General features: G+C 39.4%; 2 protein-coding genes across 4 annotated transcripts; both read right to left on the bottom strand.

Moving 5' to 3' along the window:
- Positions 1-693: 693 nt before the first annotated feature.
- Positions 694-4,133, bottom strand: ccdc82 (coiled-coil domain containing 82). Its single transcript, XM_020601212.1, has 2 exons — positions 3,264-4,133; positions 694-3,079 (listed from the first exon to the last, which is right to left on the bottom strand). The coding sequence occupies exons 1-2, from the start codon at positions 3,804-3,806 to the stop codon at positions 2,933-2,935; spliced, it is 690 nt and encodes a 229-aa protein (XP_020456868.1). The 5' UTR covers positions 3,807-4,133; the 3' UTR covers positions 694-2,932.
- A 580-nt stretch (positions 4,134-4,713) lies between these two features.
- Positions 4,714-18,641, bottom strand: wdr91 (WD repeat domain 91). Of its 3 annotated transcripts, none has more exons than XM_020601149.1 (19): positions 18,534-18,641; positions 18,328-18,431; positions 17,285-17,421; positions 16,977-17,156; positions 16,676-16,883; positions 16,419-16,501; positions 15,701-15,810; positions 11,724-11,895; positions 11,085-11,282; positions 10,741-10,934; positions 10,602-10,656; positions 10,390-10,485; positions 9,743-9,837; positions 8,980-9,133; positions 8,177-8,285; positions 7,711-7,823; positions 7,149-7,256; positions 6,746-6,835; positions 4,714-5,063 (listed from the first exon to the last, which is right to left on the bottom strand). In XM_020601149.1, the coding sequence occupies exons 3-19, from the start codon at positions 17,405-17,407 to the stop codon at positions 4,899-4,901; spliced, it is 2,253 nt and encodes a 750-aa protein (XP_020456805.1). In that variant the 5' UTR covers positions 17,408-17,421; positions 18,328-18,431; positions 18,534-18,641; the 3' UTR covers positions 4,714-4,898. The 3 variants fall into 3 exon arrangements, with proteins under 3 accessions (XP_020456805.1, XP_020456804.1, XP_020456803.1); XM_020601148.1 differs by having other exon boundaries at positions 18,539-18,641; XM_020601147.1 differs by lacking the exon at positions 18,534-18,641 and having other exon boundaries at positions 18,328-18,532.
- Positions 18,642-19,069: the final 428 nt, after the last annotated feature.

The following is a 19,069-nucleotide window of genomic DNA, read 5'->3' as shown; positions in this document are numbered from 1 at the left end:
AGGCAGAAGGCCGCCCACCAAGAGCCGGGGTCTGTCGGAGGTTTCTTCCGTTAAAGGGAGTTTTTCCTCCCCACTGTCACCAAGTGCTTGCTCAAGGGGGATTTGTTGGGTTTTCCCTATGTAATAATATTGATAACAGTAAGGTCTAGACCTTACTTTGTAAAGTGTCCCGAGATGACTTTTGTTGTGATTTGGCGCTATACAAATAAAATTTGATTTGATTTGACAAGGCCTTTAAACACTAGGTTCAGTTTCAGCAGCTGCACACTGAAAACTGTTGCTGCATCTGACAGCTTATTTCTGGTTGTCAACGCTTAGAAATCTGTTAAACAGGCTAAACTTATTATCAGGGATGCCTTTTACCAACTGTATGAGTAAACTTAAATACACATTACACAGAAAGGAAAATAGTAAGAAAGGGAAGGTTAAAGGAAGGGACGAAAGAGGTAAAGGAAACAAAAATAGAAGATTAAAAATAGCAAACCTTTGATTGGGAACATTATTTGTCTGATTTATCCATTAGCACATGAGGGTAACACTGTCTTTACAGACACTAGAAAGGAAGAAATAAATACAATAAGTACAAAAAAGGTTTTTGTGAGGGTTACCCAAAATATTATAAATACCAGAAACATGATCAGTGACTTTTTGATATATAAAAAACATTGTCTTGACATAATGACCACGACATCCTCATAGTGGCAGATTTTATTGTTTTGTTTTCCACTTTAAGTGCTTTAAGATAGAAAAATGTCCAACTATGAGTCATTTTCAGCCAGCTAAAGTTGCTGTTCTTCACATTCAAAGTCCCCTTTTCTCCATGACTGTAGATCTGAGTACTGTACATCCCAAGCCTCTTATATGCATTCACATTTCCCTTGCTTGTCAGTTCGTCTTAGTCCTGGCAACACAAAATACAAGGAAAACATGTGGGAAAAGAGGACTCAAGGAAACACATCATTAATTACATGACACTTCCTTACCTCAGATCCTTCATCTGAAATGAATGACCAATTACCAACTGATTTCTGATAAAGGGGCATGTTGGTCCATAAAAAACTTTAGTGATGGCTCCTCCAGCATCCTTCATGCTTCTCAGAGCAGATATAACAGACTGGGACGTCCTCGATCACCCAAAACAACTGGGTTGAGTGAGAACTGGGGACAGATCATGAGACCGGAGTAATACCTCGTTTCTTCCCTCATCCTCTGCTTCCTCCCGCTTTACCTATTTCATCACCTCCTGCAAGAATCAATTTCTTCTCCTGTCACATTCATATACTAACTTTTACAAAAATGACTGACCAAATTCCAAAATAAAAAAAAAACAACCTTTCAATGCAAAATGCCAACTGCAGTTCAATTTTCTACATTTAGGAGAAATATCCAAAAACTGATTCAAAATTGTACTGTTTCTTTTACAGTCATATTCTTATTTTGATAGTTATGTCTGTCTTTCCTGCCAGCTGGGGAAACATTTCACAGGAAAATATCCTGTTCAGTGATTCACTGTAGATTTAAAAAATGGCATAGTGAGGTTGCTTTGAAATCCATCCAAACTCCTTTAAAACAAAACTTTGCTTCACTATATGTACATATTAACAGAACACTAAACACTGAGATCAGTGGGTACTTTGAACACTTTTTAGTGGCTGAGCAAAATGTAGAGATGGACCGAACTACCAAAAATACAGACATTTCTGCAAACACTGCCTTTTAACTGGGAATAAAAAGATGCAGTACAAAAAATGTGCAAGTGTTTATGCCTGTGAGTGACTTCATTCAGTCTAAATCATCTGCTGACTTGTGCCAGGAGTCCATTGCACAAAGATGTCACCATGAAAAAAAAAATAAATAAAAAGATTTTTTCTGCATTGTAGGAACAGTCTCTTATTCAAAGAAAAGGGAAATAAAAGAGAGGAAATGTGCAACAAAGAGTCTGAATGCTGTCAGTTGCGTAATCTGAATATCTTGAAATCCTACACCTCTCTGATTCAAGGTTTCTGACAGCAAAGATCTGTGGGTCTTGTAGTTGAGTTCTCTTTCAAACTTGTAATGGACAGCCTGTTAGTGTTTTACTGAACTGAAATTTCAACAAGGAGACAGTGATGTTCAACTGAGCTCTTCCCTTTCCCAGCTGGCTCCAAAGATGCACTTTAAGAAAGCATCCATGCTCAGTTTAACATGGAGCTGCAGCAGCCCAACAGGAGGAATGATTGATGCCTGGTCTGCAGCTGTTGCTCTACTAGCATAATAGTGGCTATTTTTAATCCTCACTTGACCAACACTCATCATGCAGCCATGTTCAGTTGTCTTACACCGTGAATGTTCGCAAGTAAATATGAGAATCTTTTCCCATTTCTACCATCCGTCCTATATGATGTGAATGCTTCAGTGACAGCTTACTGCAATTACTTATTAAACTCTACTATGACATTATAAGCTACAAGATTTACACACCACCTGCCAGTAAAAGGTTGCACCTGACAGTGAGTGAGTGACACCTCTCTATTTGAGATCAGCAACTGGGATCGGTGACTTTGGGGTATACATATAAATAACATCGCCTTGACTTGACATGTCAGTAGACCAGCAGCAGACATGATGGATGATGTGTCAGAAGTGAATTGGATCAGATAGCAGAGACATCTCCATCAGCCAGTTTTAGGTCTTAGCATCATCTACAGCTCTGTCTCATTTCAGACTGCACTTCCTTCAAAGAGTAAATTGTATCAGGTCAAAGAAGACTGGCCAAAGCCTCTGGGCAACAAGATATTCCTGCAAAATCCTTGTGATGCCCAGTCTAATTGATTTTGTTTTCCACTTGAAGTCTTGCAGGAGGAAAAAATGTACAATAAGTCATTTCATTAAATTTTTTCATTGCTGTTCTTCATATTCAAACTACTCCTCTGTTCCCCATGACTGTGTGGATCTATTTCTTCCCTCCATCCCCTTCTTCCTCCTTCTCCTCCTCTTTGCCTTCTTCGTCACCTCCTGCAGCCACTTTCTTGCTGGCCTCTTCTCCTCCATCTCCTCCTTCATCCTCACCTTCTTTAGACTCTTCTTCATCGCCAGCACCCTGAAAATACAAACACATTTTAGATGTGATCACTTCAAAACTTGAAACAAACAGGTGTGGTTTTATTTTAAACTAATATGTGTCAGCTACTCACTCAACATTCTACAAATGTGTTATTGTTTCAACTAAACTAGCAGCTTCAAGTCTTAAGTTAAAGGACAGTGTGTATGGTCGGGGGGTGTACCTGCTTAAGACGGTTCCACCTCCGGCTCGGGACCCGGGCCTTCATCCTGCGGGACAGCGCCAGCAGCTTGTTGTGTCTCTGCCTCCTCTTCAGCTTCTCCGCCTCCTCTCTCCGCTTCTCCTCCGCACGGTCCGAGTCCGAGTCGTCCTGCGGCTGCAACCTGCTCCGTTTCCTCGGCTGCACCATCCTCTTCGGCTGGCTCCTCTTCTCATCATCCTCGTCTCCTTCTTCATCCTTCTCTCCGGGGCTGGAAGACGAGGAAGTGTCGTCCCTTGCCAGGAACGAGCGCTTCCTGCGGGTCACAGAGCGACTGTCGTCGCTGGATGTCGCCCCGGACTCGCTACGGTCCCGGTAATCCTGCTCGCTGTCCTCCTCTGGGGAGCTCTGGAAGTCGGACTGAGATCCGGAGGTGGAGGAGGAGAAGGAGCCTTCGTCACTGTCGTCCAGTATAGATGCGGGTAGGCCGATCTGTCGCTTCTTCGATGCAGCCACCTTGGTTTTCCGCATCGACGCGAACATTTTCCGCTTGTACAAACTCTCCATGGCTACACGTGGTACCAGAGACCAGTGACATTAAATAGAAACCAAAAAAGAGAACCGCACCGAGTTTAAACAAGCTAATGACAACAGCTAGCTGGCGTATATCATCTGCGCGTCACAATGATAAAAGCCAATGTTTCTGTCAAAAACACAGCCCAGCAACTTAATTCCCCTCCGTGTATTCCAATTTCATACTCTTAACGGAAAACGTCCTGTCCATGTGTGTAAAAACAGCATTTCCAATCTAAAATTTGGACATTTCTCAGATTCTCATCTTCCGTACAGTACTATTAGCTATGTCCTGTTGATATTATGGCTTCTGCTTCTGCAGCATTATATGACAGCATAGCTTGTTAGAGCGCCCCCAGCGGCAGAGAGCGCCCATTGCTGCTGGAGACAGCTCCGATCCTTCAAACACAGTTGAAGACGGTAAATGATAAAACTCAGAAACGATGAAACTGAAAAAAATCTAGCTAGACTGAAACTAAAATTATATCAAAATAAAATAAAACATTTGAAATGTTATCACAACTCAAACTAAATACATAACATAAAATTCATGATAAAAGCATCACTGTTAAAGACAAAACAACAATGTCAATATAGGCCATAGTACAGGCACCTAAAGGAGACCAGAAGACCAAAACTGAACTAAAAAGTTGGATATTGTGCTGAATGAAAAGAACAAAGTCCGGGCATTCATCAGGTGATCAGGAAATGAATGCAAGTCAGTTACATTACCAAAACACTACTCCAGTGACATGATATTGCTCTGTTGGATGTGGAACATGTTAGCCACAATAACTTTATAAATTGATAACAGGGTTATGAGCCTTCTGAACTCTTTGCCCCCTAGAGGCCTAGAAAAATCAATACACGGAGCTTTAAGAAAGAAACCCGCACTTAGATGGAACTTTCACTGGAATTTTAATGTTAATATGAATAAGTGGTTACAGAGTTTGAATCGCATCATGAAAATGTCGACATTTATAAAATATTGCAATAATCTCTGTCATGAAATGGGCAAACTCAATCTGTCTTTTATATACTCTGGTGACCTTTGACCCCTCAGGTGTCCTTGCATCATGTCCTCAGTCAGGCCTTCTGTGCCAGAAGTGTGCTCAGTTTGATCTTCCCATCCATGGAGGCGGTCAGGCAGGTGCCGCAGTCCACCGCAGAGCACCAGTCAACTGTCACCACCGGAGCTTTATGCCCGCCAAGCAATAGCACACTCTCCAGAGCTGGCTCCTTATTGCTCAGCTAGAAGACAAAGAGGAGAAAAGGTGGAAGGCGAGACAGGTTAGCAAACTGAAATATACACTTAAATAGTACATTTGATTCACCACAGTGAAACAAAAAATGCTAATGTTTACAAAGAGTCCTATTAAATTAAAAGTACTTCGAGAATAAAATGTAATAAAAATGAATATCTATCTATCTATCTATCTCTATATCTATATCTATATACACCACTAGGATCTACAGCCAGGAGGAGGAAATCTGAGTAAACTAATTTCAAGCATAAAAGAAAAGAGGGTGATGGGGTACAGACTGAGAATGTGGGCTCAGCATGAAAAAGACAAAAAAAAGAATAAAAGCTAAGTGTTCAAAGTTGTTCCAGAACATGCCTGAGGATTTGGCTGCAATGAAGACAATTGTGCTAAACCAGTTATGGTGGTGGGGGAGAATGGCACACACTGTAACAAAATAGGGACCACTGAGTGTACTGTCTACAACCCACACCACATTTACTCAATAACTGTCCTCTTTCTTAAATCAACAAGCCTAACGCTGTTATCTGAATTAGATGAGTCACCTTTTCTTGCTAGTGTGTGTGTGTATGGGGGGGGGGTGATGACAATAGGGACAAGGAGATAGAGCTGAGCTTTTCCTGTCAATAAAAGAGCAGCAGATGGAAAGGAAGACACATGATGTAGAGTCAGCATGTAATATAAATAAATATAAAGAGGTGTGGGAGTGTGTGTTTGATTTTATGTTGCCCTCCAGTAAGTGATTAAATTCACGGTGTGTACCAGAGGAACTAGGGAAGGAAGAGCACGTACTCTCATGGAAGGACAAACCTCTGCACAGTATGTACCACCGTCAAATAGCAGAAGTGGCTGATATCGAAAAATCCTACCAGTGGCTGGACAAAGCTGGATTGAAAGATAGCACAGAGGCACTACTCCTGGCAGCACAAGAACAAGCTCTAAGTACAAGATCAATAGAGGCCGGGGTCTACCATACTAGGCAGGACCCCAGGTACAGGCTGTGCCAAGAATGATCCAAAGCACACCAGCAAGTCCACTTCTGAATGGCTGAAGAAAAACAAAATGAAGACTTTGGAGTGGCCTAGTCAAAGTCCTGACCTGAATCCAATTGAGATGCTGTGGCATGACCTTAAAAAGGCAGTTCATGCCCGAAAACCTTCCAATGTGGCTGACTTACAACAATTCTGCAAAGATGAGTGGGCCAAAATTCCTCCACAGCGCTGTGGAAGACTCATGGCAAGTTATCGAAAACGCTTGATTGCAGTTGTTGCTGCTAAGGGTGGCCCAACCAGTTATTAGGTTTAGGGGGCAAACACTTGTTCACACAGGGCTTTGTAGTTTTGGATTTTGTTTTCCCTTAATAATAAAAACCTTCATTTAAAAACTGCATGATGTGTTTACTTGTGTTATCTTTGACTAATATATAAATTTGTTTGACGATCTGAAACATTACAGTGTGACAAACATGCAAAAAGATAAGAAATCAGTAAGGGGGCAAACACTTTTTCACACCACTGTATCTATCTATATATAAACACACACACACACACACACACACACACTTCAAATGGTATTTCAATATGTCTATCATCAATTTAAAACACTGAAGTTCCAAAGTTTAACCAGAGCAGACTGGATGTGAGGACTGATGAAACTGTGAAGGTGTATTACTTTGTATATGACTCCTCCGGAGCTGGAACAGGTCAGGACATGCTGTCCTTCAGAGTCAAAGGCAAACAACCGACCTCGAGGAACCTGAACCTGAACAAGAGTTCATTCACAAATTTAGGCATCTGTGTGTCATTACATTTATTTTATTATGATCAATTACATTCTTTTATCTGATTTTGCATAGGCAGGATTTATATTCTCATTATGGCATGTATTAATGTAATAAAGATGTCGACAAATTGTTTTTCTTCATTTATATTCTTATGACAATTCATTGATCTGTTAAGTTGGGTTTAGTCTTGTTCACTTGGAAAGCTTCGCCATCCTGTTTTTTAGTATTATAGTGGTCAAGTGAAGAGTAGAGGAAGTAGTCTGCAACTTAAACCATGGCAACACTGCATACCTGTTTGTATCCGCTGTATCCTGAGAGGACGAAAGGCCCGGTGGCATCCTGAGGTAAAGGCTGTTCTGACTGCTTCACCCCACACCGATGGATGTTCCACTGGATGAACTGAAAACACACACACACAGACACACATTTGTTTTCTTTCCTTGTGGTGACATTCTATTGAGCCTTTTCAGACATGCACAGAAACCCTGAACGTATCTAAACATTACCCAGAGAGGCAGTATATGTGAATGCAAATGTCCAAATCACTTGGGCTGGACAGTAGATAAACTTTAATCTACTAGCTCCCCAGTACAAAGTCCATGTAATGTCTGATTGAGCCCATGTGTGAACAGAGCAGGTTATTGTCTGGAGAATTCACACTAAGCTAGTAGGCATGTTGATGACATTTCTTCACTCGACTGGCATGAAACCAGAAGAATACAAATATCTGAGGATGGAGAAGAAGGGTGCATTGTTTAAGTATGCTTAAAAAAAAGTTTTAAGACATTTTTGCGATCTGGAGACATTCTACCCACCATGATGGGTTTCACACAAAATAAACACGCACACAAACCTTGCCATCTTCTCCGATGCTGAAGACAGTGTTTTCATCGTAGCTGAACTCCACACTGTAAACTTCTCCGTCGTGAGCTCTCCAGCTCATAGCGCTCTCATAACGCTGCATATCTACATCAGGGACATCAGAAGGTTCAGTAGACTGTGTGTTCACTAATGAATATGTAAATATATAAGACAGCGTGGCCCAAAATCTCACACACACAAAAAAACTACACCACTACACGTCATAGTATAACTGAACTGGTTCAGTAAAATGTTAAAATAGTCTGCTCAGGAAATCTTTGATTAGAAAAAAATCTCTATGCAATTTAGTACAAAATGAAGGTAAATGTCACTGTGAGCCCCAGTAACTGTCTGTGAAGGTTTTTTTTTTCCCTTGTGGTTTTACAGTTTAAGTGATTAACCAAAAACAGTCCAAACAATGTGAGGAAAAAAGGTCACTATTTGTATGAAAAACTGACCAAACAATCTGATGACTCCGTCAGCAGCTCCGGTCACCAGCAGGTTTCCGTTGTGGTTGAAGGCTGTGCAATTAATGGCTACTGGATCAGGTTCTAAAGAGAACTGGAGCTGAGAGACAGACACAGCACTGATAATACTACAGCCACAAGAAATAATACATTAAAGGTAATGCCACATATGCTAACCTTACCACCACAATTAGCATCAGCAAATTAAGGTTACATTAGTGTAAACACTGGGATTAGAGCTTAGTGCTAACATCCTAAAAGTTATCATATTAATGTGACAGGTACAGAATCTGAAATTACTAACAATAGGGTGTGTTTTACTCCTTTATGCAAGTTTAATGTAGTTCATAGTTGTGCAGTTCATAACTAGAGCCAGATGAACACATTCATAGTTATTTGACATCAAGATCTTAATCTTAACCAATGAGCAACACACAGTGGCTTCAGCCACCACGAACTAACAGCAGGGTGTGGAGGCAGGACAGGAGAACCTGCTGAATGTTACCACAACACTAATAACGTGACTGGTAGCTGAGGATGGTTTGTTAGTCTTGGGGAATACTACTGCATATATCATATATGAGAAAAGTTGTGTAAAGCTGTCCAAAATCTGTCTCAAGTGTCATATAAAAAAAACTATCTAGTTCTGCTGTAGCGTTTTTGATACCATTATAAACTGTCCACTGTGAGTCCAATGATGTCACACTAAATCCATCCTTTTTTAACTGCCGACAGCTCTCTGATGCATCAGTTTGTTAGCTACATAGCTATTACTGAACTAGCTGGTTAATTACCTGTTGTTTGACAGTCTTGGTGTCCCAGAGCAGCAGCTGTCCTGACACCGTTGCAGGAAGTCGAGAAACAGACTCGACACTTCCAGACCGACTGAGAGCTGCAGCCGAACACACGAACGATGAACCACTAGGACTGCACGCTAAAGACAAAATACTGAAAGGCAGAGGAGGGTCACATTATTATCACAATTTGTACCTCAACAACCAATATTATTTATTATGGTACAAAATGTAAAACCTGAATTCAGGAATTCAGAAGTTTAACCAATTTTCTAGTTTAATCCAAGTAAGTAATCCTGTATGTAACTCCACCTAAAACTTCATTGTTTTTAGCCATGCTAGTGTCTTTTATGATTTTTGAAATGACTACTATTGGAGTGGTTGCCATGAAATTTGGATAATTTTATAACATCTATATACTGATTGGATCTGCTTTAATTTGGTAATAATCCACTACAAATATATAACACAAAACTAATTTATGTTATTTTTCTGGTGTGACAATAAAGGTAGCACTAGTGCTAATCACCTTAGGGTTATCCATGAACAATCTTAGATCAGATTAAGGGTTTGTTTTCCTGTTCTTTGTATGAATGCAGCGTTAAAACGGATATGGGACTGATCTCAGCTCATTCTAGGAGAGAAAACAAGAGTATTCCCTAAATGTTTAACTGTTTTTATTAGTATACGCATTTTTCTACTTGATCAGCTGAGGACCTCCCCTTGCAGCTAAACAGTTATATGCAGTCACTTAGTACAGTACCGTGGATGAGTTTCGTCAATGTTCATCTCATAAAGATTCTTCTTGGTGTCTGTATCGTATAGCCGCACTGTGCCAACACCGCTGCCTAGTAACAACTGCCCACAAACACACACAGAGAAATTTGTCACACAGGAGGACATTTCATTGACTTGGAGACTTAAGCAAAATTTTGTTATAACCTACTACTGTACATGCCTCACCCAAAACCCATGTCTTAGCCCTAATAATGGGAGGTTGGTCCCCATAATGTGACTGTGTGACAAATTTTATCCCCACAGTGTAATACACACTGTATACACACATACACTTGTTTTTTAAAGGCTGGGTAGTTAAAGCTATGTTAGATCCAAACTATAGTAGAAACAACTTTCATTGTACCACTGTGAAAATAATAAGTTACATTTTGCTATTTTTATCCTTTGTCATCTTTCAGTATTTTATTAATTGTATTAATTGTTTTTAGTCTGTATCTAAGTGTCAACCCTGTGATAGACTGGCGACCTGTCTAGGGTGTACCGCACAGTTTATTGAGGATTGAATGTAATCATGTAAATGGTGTTTCCTTTATCAGGTGGATGTATTGATAGATATCCAATTAATACTGTTAATGTCTGTAAACTTAGTCAGGCTGTGTTTCTTGTTCGTACCAGTCTGTCAGGTTTGGTAGCCCACTCCAGAGACAGTAGAGAAGACTTCGACATAATGGTAGCTTTAGTCTGCATAATGGGATTGAATGACCACACCTAAGAGGACGACAAAGAAACCTTAATTGTTTGTTTCAATTAGTTAAAAAATAGCAACTGTACAGTTTTTCTTTTCTATGCTCATACAATCCCCAAAGATAATGATGCAAATTCACCTTGATGACTCCATCTACATCCAAACTGGCAACCCGGCGACCAGAACAGTCAACCCTAGCAAACAGAAGGAGAAGGCATGGAAGAAAAGATTATTTATTGAAAAGTGAAAACTGAATTGGCAAAGTGCTGAAGGCAGACCTGCAGTGCATGATAGAGGAGTGGTGTTCTCCATACTCCTCCTGGCTGAGTTTGATGAAAGGCTGTTCTGCTGGTAGACCTCCTCCTTCTGTTCCTCCTCCACAGCTCCTGCTGTTGGAGGAGGAGTCAGGAATTTCACCAGAGGTCTCAGCAAGAGGCTCTACATCCCCAGCCTCCCCCCTCTTCTCTGGTATCTGTAGATAACATGTCAACACAAAAACAAAATAGATTGTTTCCCCAAATGTCAAACTATTCCTGTAATAAAACCGATGGAAAAGGCACATGCATTAGATGTGACAGAAAAGCATCAACATTACTAAGCTTCACACAAACTCATTCTGTACCTGTGGTGGTGGTTTAGAGAAAAGCTCCTTTCTCTCTTTCTCATGTTCCTGGATTCTCTTGTGTCTGTGATGTGTTGGCTGATTTGTCACCTGGTTTGTTGACTGCTGGGACTGGGAGCATGCAAATTCATTGCTTGATGCCTGGCTGGAAACTGGCTTCACTTCCTTAGCTTGCATTGCCTCTTTTGACTTTGCAGGCTAGAGAAGGCAAAATCACTTTAGATACAGAAGGAAATCTCAGATCAGAACTCTATGAACCACTCACAATGGTGAAGATCTTCAAAATGGCTGCCAGAGGAGAGGATTATAACCAAAAATGTAGAAAAAAATGATCTGTTATGAACCATGGCAAGGCTATACTCTCCAAGGGCAAAGGGTTATGGTGTCAATAAAGGCAATCACATACAATCTGATCAGCCAAAAGGAGATGGTCACTTCAGTAGCCTACTTGTTTTCCAGCAAGCTTTACACAAATTTAAGGTTTGAAGTTTACTTTTTACGATCCTTGTGACTGGATGGTATTTTTCAAATTCACCAATGAGTTCAGAATAAGGTAATTTTGGAATTTAGCAGTTGGCATGATCTGATTTCAAAGAATCTCAGTTTACTGTTTACAATTCTTCCCCAACTTGCTTTCACCTGACTGGTAGGTGGGTCCTTCCTGCTCACTGCTCCCTGGGTTGGCGAAGACCCAGTCATGACCTGAGCTGGTTTCACCGGAGTGCGTCGGCCCTGTGGTAGGAATGTAGAGAAGAAGTTTCTAGAAGGAGTGGTGGCAGTGCTCACGGCTCGCTGGCTCGACACCAAGTCCCTAACCGGGCAGAAGGAAACAGCAAAAAGTGAGGAAGTTTAAAAACAAAACTAGTAAATGAGTACAAAACATGCACTGAGTCGATGCGGTGAAAAACTCCACTATGGAAAAAGACAATCACGATTCACACACTTGGACAGGAAGCTAGAAGGACCCAAAGAAATACGAAGACAATACAATAATTGGTAGATTGCAATATTTTTGGGAGCATCCTAAGTAGACATGAATATAATGATAGATTTTATTATTGTCAGTGATGATGACTTTGTGTGGCACCGTTGTTCACCTTTTACTTTTGCCTAGTTTTTAGATTAAGGTCAAGCTGTTGTGCATTCACCTTATTAGTGAGGTTTCCACACAAATGTAGTGCAAATTTTAAACAAATTTTCAGAAAATGTGAAATCATTTACTGTATGTTTCCATCCTCTAAACCTATATAAATATTGTGAATTCTTTGTGATATAGGCATTGATAAAAATTGGCTGGTGCTAATTCTCCAGCAAGGTGCCATTAAACTACTGCAGAAGATGAGGATTAGTATTTAGAGAAACAGTAGCCAAATTTTAAACGATACAAAACTGTAAGAAAATATGGAGGGAAATTTGACATTTCTATTTATGTATTAATGTGAGGATGGTAACAATCTCCACACAGGTCTGATGTTTAAGTCTGCTGCCATTTTTGTCTCTTAAGTGGTGCTGAAGCTTCAGTGGATGTTTAAGTTTCCTTTGCACTGAGTTGCATATTTCTCTGGGTGGTACACCAGCTTTTCTTCCTTGGCCAAGCATGAACATTTTTTGGCAAAACATTTTCTGTTTCAGCTCTGTTTTGACTCTATCCAGTCTCCCTGCACCTACTGATGTAATCTTTTTCCTTACCACGGTTACATCCTGCTCACCACTGAAAGTGTGAAGACCAGAAGGTAGATGCTGGTTGACTTGGGACTTGCAGGGCCAGGTAGTATCCTATTGTATCTGGCAAGCTAACCGCTAACATGCTAGTGCGAGTCAATCACAGTAGCTCAGTACTGTTAAGACAGCTTACTACAGGGTCACCAGTGCAAATTTCCACACCAGAGTTCCCTAAAATGTAACTTAATGCTGGTGGAAACAAGTCTTCATTGTAGAGGAACTCAGTCAAATAATTTCTGTTTCAAAGGCAGACAACAACATCAAAGACAGAGGTGGAACAAGCAGACAACAGCAACTGTGCCTACCATGTAAAAGAAAAAGAGGATGCCAAGCAACAACGAAGACAATGTAGTGATAGGACAGCACTTTTGGCCATTGCTGCAGAATGAAAAACCACTTGTGTTTCTGAACAGAAACAGACAAAATTGTGATTTTTCAGGATATTTTGAAGGACTGTAAAATTTGTTTGGAATTTTGATAAGCTGTGTGTGTGCATGTTACCACAGAGGATCATTATTTGCATGGACAGAATTCCTTTAGCTGTTACGCTGATGACACCAAACTCTACATGGGTGTTCATCCTGATAACCTATTCTTTCTACCATGTATAAAGTAGACATGAGTACTGCATTGCTCTCAGGTATCCAAAAATGATGTTATAGCTGTTAAAAAAAACCACACACATGGTTTCATTTAGGCAGTTTCAGACCAAACGTGTAAGGTGTAATGTAAGCAATCTAAATATTAATTTTCTATGCTGGTATCTGGTTATATGGCTAAATATAACTGATGTGTATGGTGGTGGTGGCTCAAAAATATTTTTACCCACAAAAGAGGGGATCCAGCAGAAAAAGTCCAGGAACCACAGCGCTAGTAGAAAACGCAGCTGTTACAAACCAAAGTCAGGGAAAGAAAAATTATTCTGCTTTTGTCATTGCTACCCTGATTATCCATTTATTTTATTTGAATTTGCAATTCAGAGTTTTTGTCTCATCACCATCTCTTGTGCAGCTTGAGGTCCACAGACAAGACCCTGCTGGTTGTTCTTGTGAAGAGACCACTGGGAACCATGGTCTAGCTGTCAGTGCTCCTACTCAGGAGTGACCTGCCTGAGAAACTCAGGCTCTTCAAATCACTGTGCTCCTTTTTACAACCTCTGCAAATAAATTATTATGTCCTGGGATACCAGGATCATTGTGTTGTTTTTTTTTTCATTGTAAACTCTAGTGTACTGTATATGGTAGCCTGGTCTACAGTCTTCTATCAGCATGTCAAATCCCTAAATGCAATTTAACAAATGGACTGTACTGACAAAAAACAACAATTCATCAGGTGAATTGTTTATTTGGCAACATCAACCGCATCATAGCACAGTGTAAAATAAATAACAATAAGTTAGTTAACACCCCTTTAAATATGTATATGTATATTTACAGTTGTCTTCAGAAAGTATTCAGCCTCCTTCACTTTTAGCACACTTGAGTGTATTGTACATGCAAATTTAAATGGATCATATTGCCATTTGTTCCCATCACTCTACACTCAACAACATGAAAACAGTTTTAGAAATTCTTTGCAGACTTATTAAAAGTAAAACACTGAAATCTCTCAGCAGCTTCTTCTATTTAACAGTTGATCACAGTTTGGAGTATCACAGTAAAGGCTCTGAATAGTTTCATAAATGGGAGATTTCAGTTTTTGATTTTAATACATTTGTAAAATAAAAAGCTTTCCCTTTGTCATTATGGGTCATTGAACATAGACTGATGGTAATTTTTTTCCATTTAGAATTAAATCTACAACACAATAGTGTTGAAAGGGGTCAGAATGCTTTCAGTAGCCACTGCTCATGAATGAAGACATGATATATGAACAGATTTGTCTGCTTTAAAGTGCCTGAAAATTCTTCTAAAAATCATTCTGGGATGAAGATGTAATGTTACTCAATGACAGCGTATTACAACAAGTCTAAAAACAAAACAGAACCCAGAAACCCTCGCCCCCAAAACCTTCATCATGCTTCCCTCTCAAGATTCTGCTGTTTCTACAGATGATGATAAACACAAAAGTATTAGTAACTATGTATTTTAACAGTGAATTCTTCTCTGGTATTACTAGACATTTCTGATTTTATTCTCAAAACCTCTGCCTTGTTATTCTCAGAATTCAGAGAACAATATCTGAACTCAATTGATATCATTACTTTTCAGTAGCATCAACTAATAACTTCATCCTTCATCCAGCAAGAGGTCAGCCATGTTATCTTCTAAAATTCAGCTAATCGAAATTTATATTCTATACAATCAACATATTAGATTTTTACTTTTCAGATAAAATACTAGGAAAACTAAAGTATTGAATTAGTCAGCACACTGCAGTGAGGTAAACCTGAATAACGATCTAGCATGCTGAAAGGCTAACATTAGAAATGTGTGTCCTATGATTAGTGGTAAAAAAACAATTTTTTAAAAATCCATCTGGATGAGAAACACTGAACTGAGAGGGACAGCATTTCTGCTCAGATAAATAAGTTTAAAAGACCATTTAGGTAGAATCTTTAAGATGACTGCTATCTGTAACTCATAACACATAATATAGTTTTTGTTTTCATGTAAATACTTCTATTTAACCAGCATAAAATTACTTTATCCCTGATAATATGGTATCTTTGTTTTTATACATCAGAAGATGAATCCATCCATTTCTTTTAAAGTGTTGCAACCTAACCTATGGAGTCAGTGTGATCAGGTATGTCACTAATGTTTTGACTTGTATCATGCTGTCAGCTCTCTTTTAAATCAGGACTCAGCACAAAGATTTTAAAAAGCTGACAGAATGGCAGCCATCTTTGGTGTAGCTGGTCATCAGTAAAGATAGTGATGTTAGTGTCTCACAGCTCAGTGTCTCCCAGACGGTCCATGTTCTGGACGTACGCTGGCAATTTGTGGTGGGGCATCTCATCTCTGTCCCTCTGGTCTCGACTCTCTGTCTGTAGCGCAAAGAGCTGGACGAGATAAGACAAGACAGATGGGTCAGTTGAGAAAATCTATATACTGCATCTACCCTGCTACCATCTAACCATACTTCAGCAAGGACAGTCATGATGGACAGAATAGCATATTTTTAAATCTCATGACATCTTGTTAACAATAGGACATTTTAAATACATAGATTTTTTTATGAAAAATGACATTTTCAGCCAAATGATGTGACTTTTGTAGGTAAATGATGGAACTTTTTAAAATAAATGATTTAAAAAGCATAATGGGACTTTTTAAACCAAATAGACAGCGGTAATGTGATCTGTGGTAACTAAACCACTTTTTTTTTAACAAAATGACTGTACTTTATTAGCTAAATTGTGGAACTTTCATTCATTTTAATACATTTTAAAAACAAATATTTGGACTTTATAAATCTTACTGGATGTTTTTAGATTATGAAGACCTCAGATACATTTTTTGTTAAAACAAAATGAATTGCTTAAACCACGAGACTTAAAATTAGCATTTATATTTGACTTTTTTTATTTATTTAAGAAATTGACTGGTGAAATGTTCTTATAAAACAGGAGCCACTAGAAGGAGTTTTTTTTAGCGCTTTTCTTCTCACCAGCTGCCGAAGCTGTTCGTTTTCATCGGTCAGGCTGGTCATCTTCTGGACCTCAGCATCAAAACTCAGCAGGACAGGCTGGGGTGTAAACAGTTAAGGATGGGAAACAAGTAAATCCAGAATTTAAATGTCACAAAGATACAGTGTGGCATCCTCTGTAGTTTCAGATGTGCATTATAATACATTTACTATTAAACAAAGCCTTGCTTCAAACTACGCATTCGACTGTGATTATATAGACGACTGCTCAAGGATATGCATATACTGGAACAGGACTGAGAGGAAGTTGTGCAGTGAAACCAGGAAGGTGTCAGCCCACTGACGGGAGAAGTATGGAGAGAAGGCGGGATTTTGCTCGGGGGAGGGGATAAACGGCAGGATGAACCAATCCCGCCACTCGACCTGACCTTGCAGCTCCAGTGCTTGCTTCTGAAAAAACTCCTGAGTCTTCTCCAGGTTTCCTTTCTGCAAGGATGGAGGAACAGCTGTGATTTTAAACTGCTGTTCCATTTCAGAAATATAATCTATGATGTAGTTTATTTCTCTACAGGATGTTACCTGGATGGTGTTAATGACATAGTATCTGTATAGGCTGGTTCTCAATTTGTTGACAGTGGATCTGTAAACATCCTCCAGTCTGCAGAACAGACGTCTGTCCAGGTAAAGCCAGTAGTCCTTCAGGCCAAATAAGTCAAAGGTCTGGACAAACTGCTGTAGCTGATCAATGATCTTATCCACCTGCGGAGAGAAGAGGATTTATATTCAAGACAAACTTATAGATCATCTCTTTCTTAGGTTACGAGTAAGAACCATTATAAAAATGTTTCAGACAAAACCATATCCATCCATTTTTATATCAGTCATACCCTAAAGCCTTTCTCCTTGTCAGCTTTGATCTCACTGTCCAAATGCTTTAGAGTGGTGGTAAACCCACGGTAGGTCAGATACTCCTTCACATGTTCATCTGTCCTCTCCACTGCTGACCCCATGGTGACCTCTGATCCTGCAACATGCAACATGACAGTGGCTCATACAGTTTTTCTCTTTATTTACAACCAATCAGGAAAACCTGATCTCTTTAGTCTGTGGTTGTTCAGTTCAGATGTACTGGCCTTATACAGCAAATGTCTGCAATGTTAATGTATGGTGTAATTCATTTTAGGGGTTTTTCTATGTATGTGAAACAGAGTTGGCTTGTGTCTTTTTTTTAATTTATGAAAAAAAAATTCACTGCAAATGTTATTTATCTAAACTTTTTTTTTTAAAGTTTTTTTATATTCAAATATCCGTTTCCTTCATTCTGAGGTGATCTCCGGTTCTTTCTTATTTCAAGACATGGACACAAAGTTTGAATTTTCTAATGACATTAATAAAGAAACTCTACTTAATGAGGATCGTGGCCAATCTGCTCAGTAAAGTCAGAATGGGCGTCAATCCGGACTCCATGTAACAGATCGGTGTACACTGCATACCTTGAACCAGTAAAAAGAGGCGACCTGCATCTCTGTAAGACCTGACAATATCACAAACATCCAATAATTTATAACAACCTAAACACCATCTCGTTATTTGTGTTGGGGGATTAATAACGCTAAATCTAACGTAGCAGTTTCTGGAGGGAGTCGTTTTGACTTCTACCGCGCTCATGCCAAACTCAATTCACAGATTGTAAAGCTGGACACATGCAGCCTATAACTGTCAGCGGATGATGCATTCATGCCAAAGTCCTAAATTACGCATAGTGCACTATTTGTGTTCAATTTGAAGTGACACGCACGCTCCATAAAGCGGCTATTTTCAGCATCGATGTGTTCCAATATAAACGACTTGACCATTACTTTTATGTATGTAAAAACTGTGATCACATTTCGTAAATGACGTGTAAAATTGTGTCTTAAAATTGACGTACCTGGGTGGATAATCAAGATTCTGTTAAATTTCGTGAAGTTAGAGTGGAGTTCGTGTTGTCAGTTCAAACAAGACAACAGCCCCTGCAGCAAAATCTTCAACTCACTAAAGCGAAATAAATGTTATTTAAACAAAAAAGCCAATAACACCCGGAGGACAGACCTGCTTCTTTCATAATCTGAATGGAATAAATTGTAATATAGTTACAGCACCAAAGGGGAAAAACTCTTTTCCTGTTGTCTTTTCCTCGTGACAGTCACGTGACAAAAATCTTACTCTTCTTCTTCTTGTTTCATAGATGGTTGTCAAACAACGAAACAGCCCATTACTGCCACCATCTGGACTTGAGTGTTGATCGGGAAGCTAACATTTTACCATTGCCAAAACTTAAAACGAAAAAAGAGGAAAAACAACAACAACAACAAAAAGGCCTTTAAACTTAGAATTATGAGAATAACTCCGAATTTTGAGTTTAAAGTCTGAGGTTTTGTCTTTGTCATGAAAATTATGTTACTACCAAACATAAAAGGTGTCCCACAAAAATGGTTAGAATATGTAGAACGTGAACTGAACTTTCTGCAATAACTGACTCACATATTACACTAAAACAAATACAAATTTGGACTTTTTCAAAAACAATTTTACAAGTAACTGATTAAATATAGGGCAGCACGGTGGCGCGCAGTGGTTAGCACCGTTGCCTCACAGCGAGAAGGTTCTGGGTTCGGGTGTGGGTTCGGGTG

The sequence above is a fragment of the Monopterus albus genome, unplaced genomic scaffold (genome assembly GCF_001952655.1).
Source record: "Monopterus albus unplaced genomic scaffold, M_albus_1.0 scaffold50.1, whole genome shotgun sequence".
In the NCBI taxonomy this organism is placed as follows: Eukaryota; Metazoa; Chordata; class Actinopteri; order Synbranchiformes; family Synbranchidae; genus Monopterus; species Monopterus albus.
Note: the sequence above shows the minus strand (reverse complement) of the source record. Positions and strands in the feature narration are given on the sequence as shown.

Bases quoted from the DNA above. Each gene is read 5' to 3' on its own strand.
- ccdc82 (XM_020601212.1), bottom strand. From the start codon at position 3,806: ATGGAGAGTTTGTACAAGCGGAAAATGTTCGCGTCGATGCGGAAAACC. The intron at 3,080-3,263 runs GTACACCCCCCG...TTGTATTTTCAG, and splicing joins GGTGGAACCGTCTTAAGCAG to GGTGCTGGCGATGAAGAAGA.
- wdr91 (XM_020601149.1), bottom strand. From the start codon at position 17,407: ATGGGGTCAGCAGTGGAGAGGACAGATGAACATGTGAAGGAGTATCTG. The intron at 17,157-17,284 runs GTATGACTGATA...TTCTCTCCGCAG, and splicing joins ACAAGGAGAAAGGCTTTAGG to GTGGATAAGATCATTGATCA. The intron at 15,811-16,418 runs GTGAGAAGAAAA...TATCTCGTCCAG, and splicing joins ACGAACAGCTTCGGCAGCTG to CTCTTTGCGCTACAGACAGA.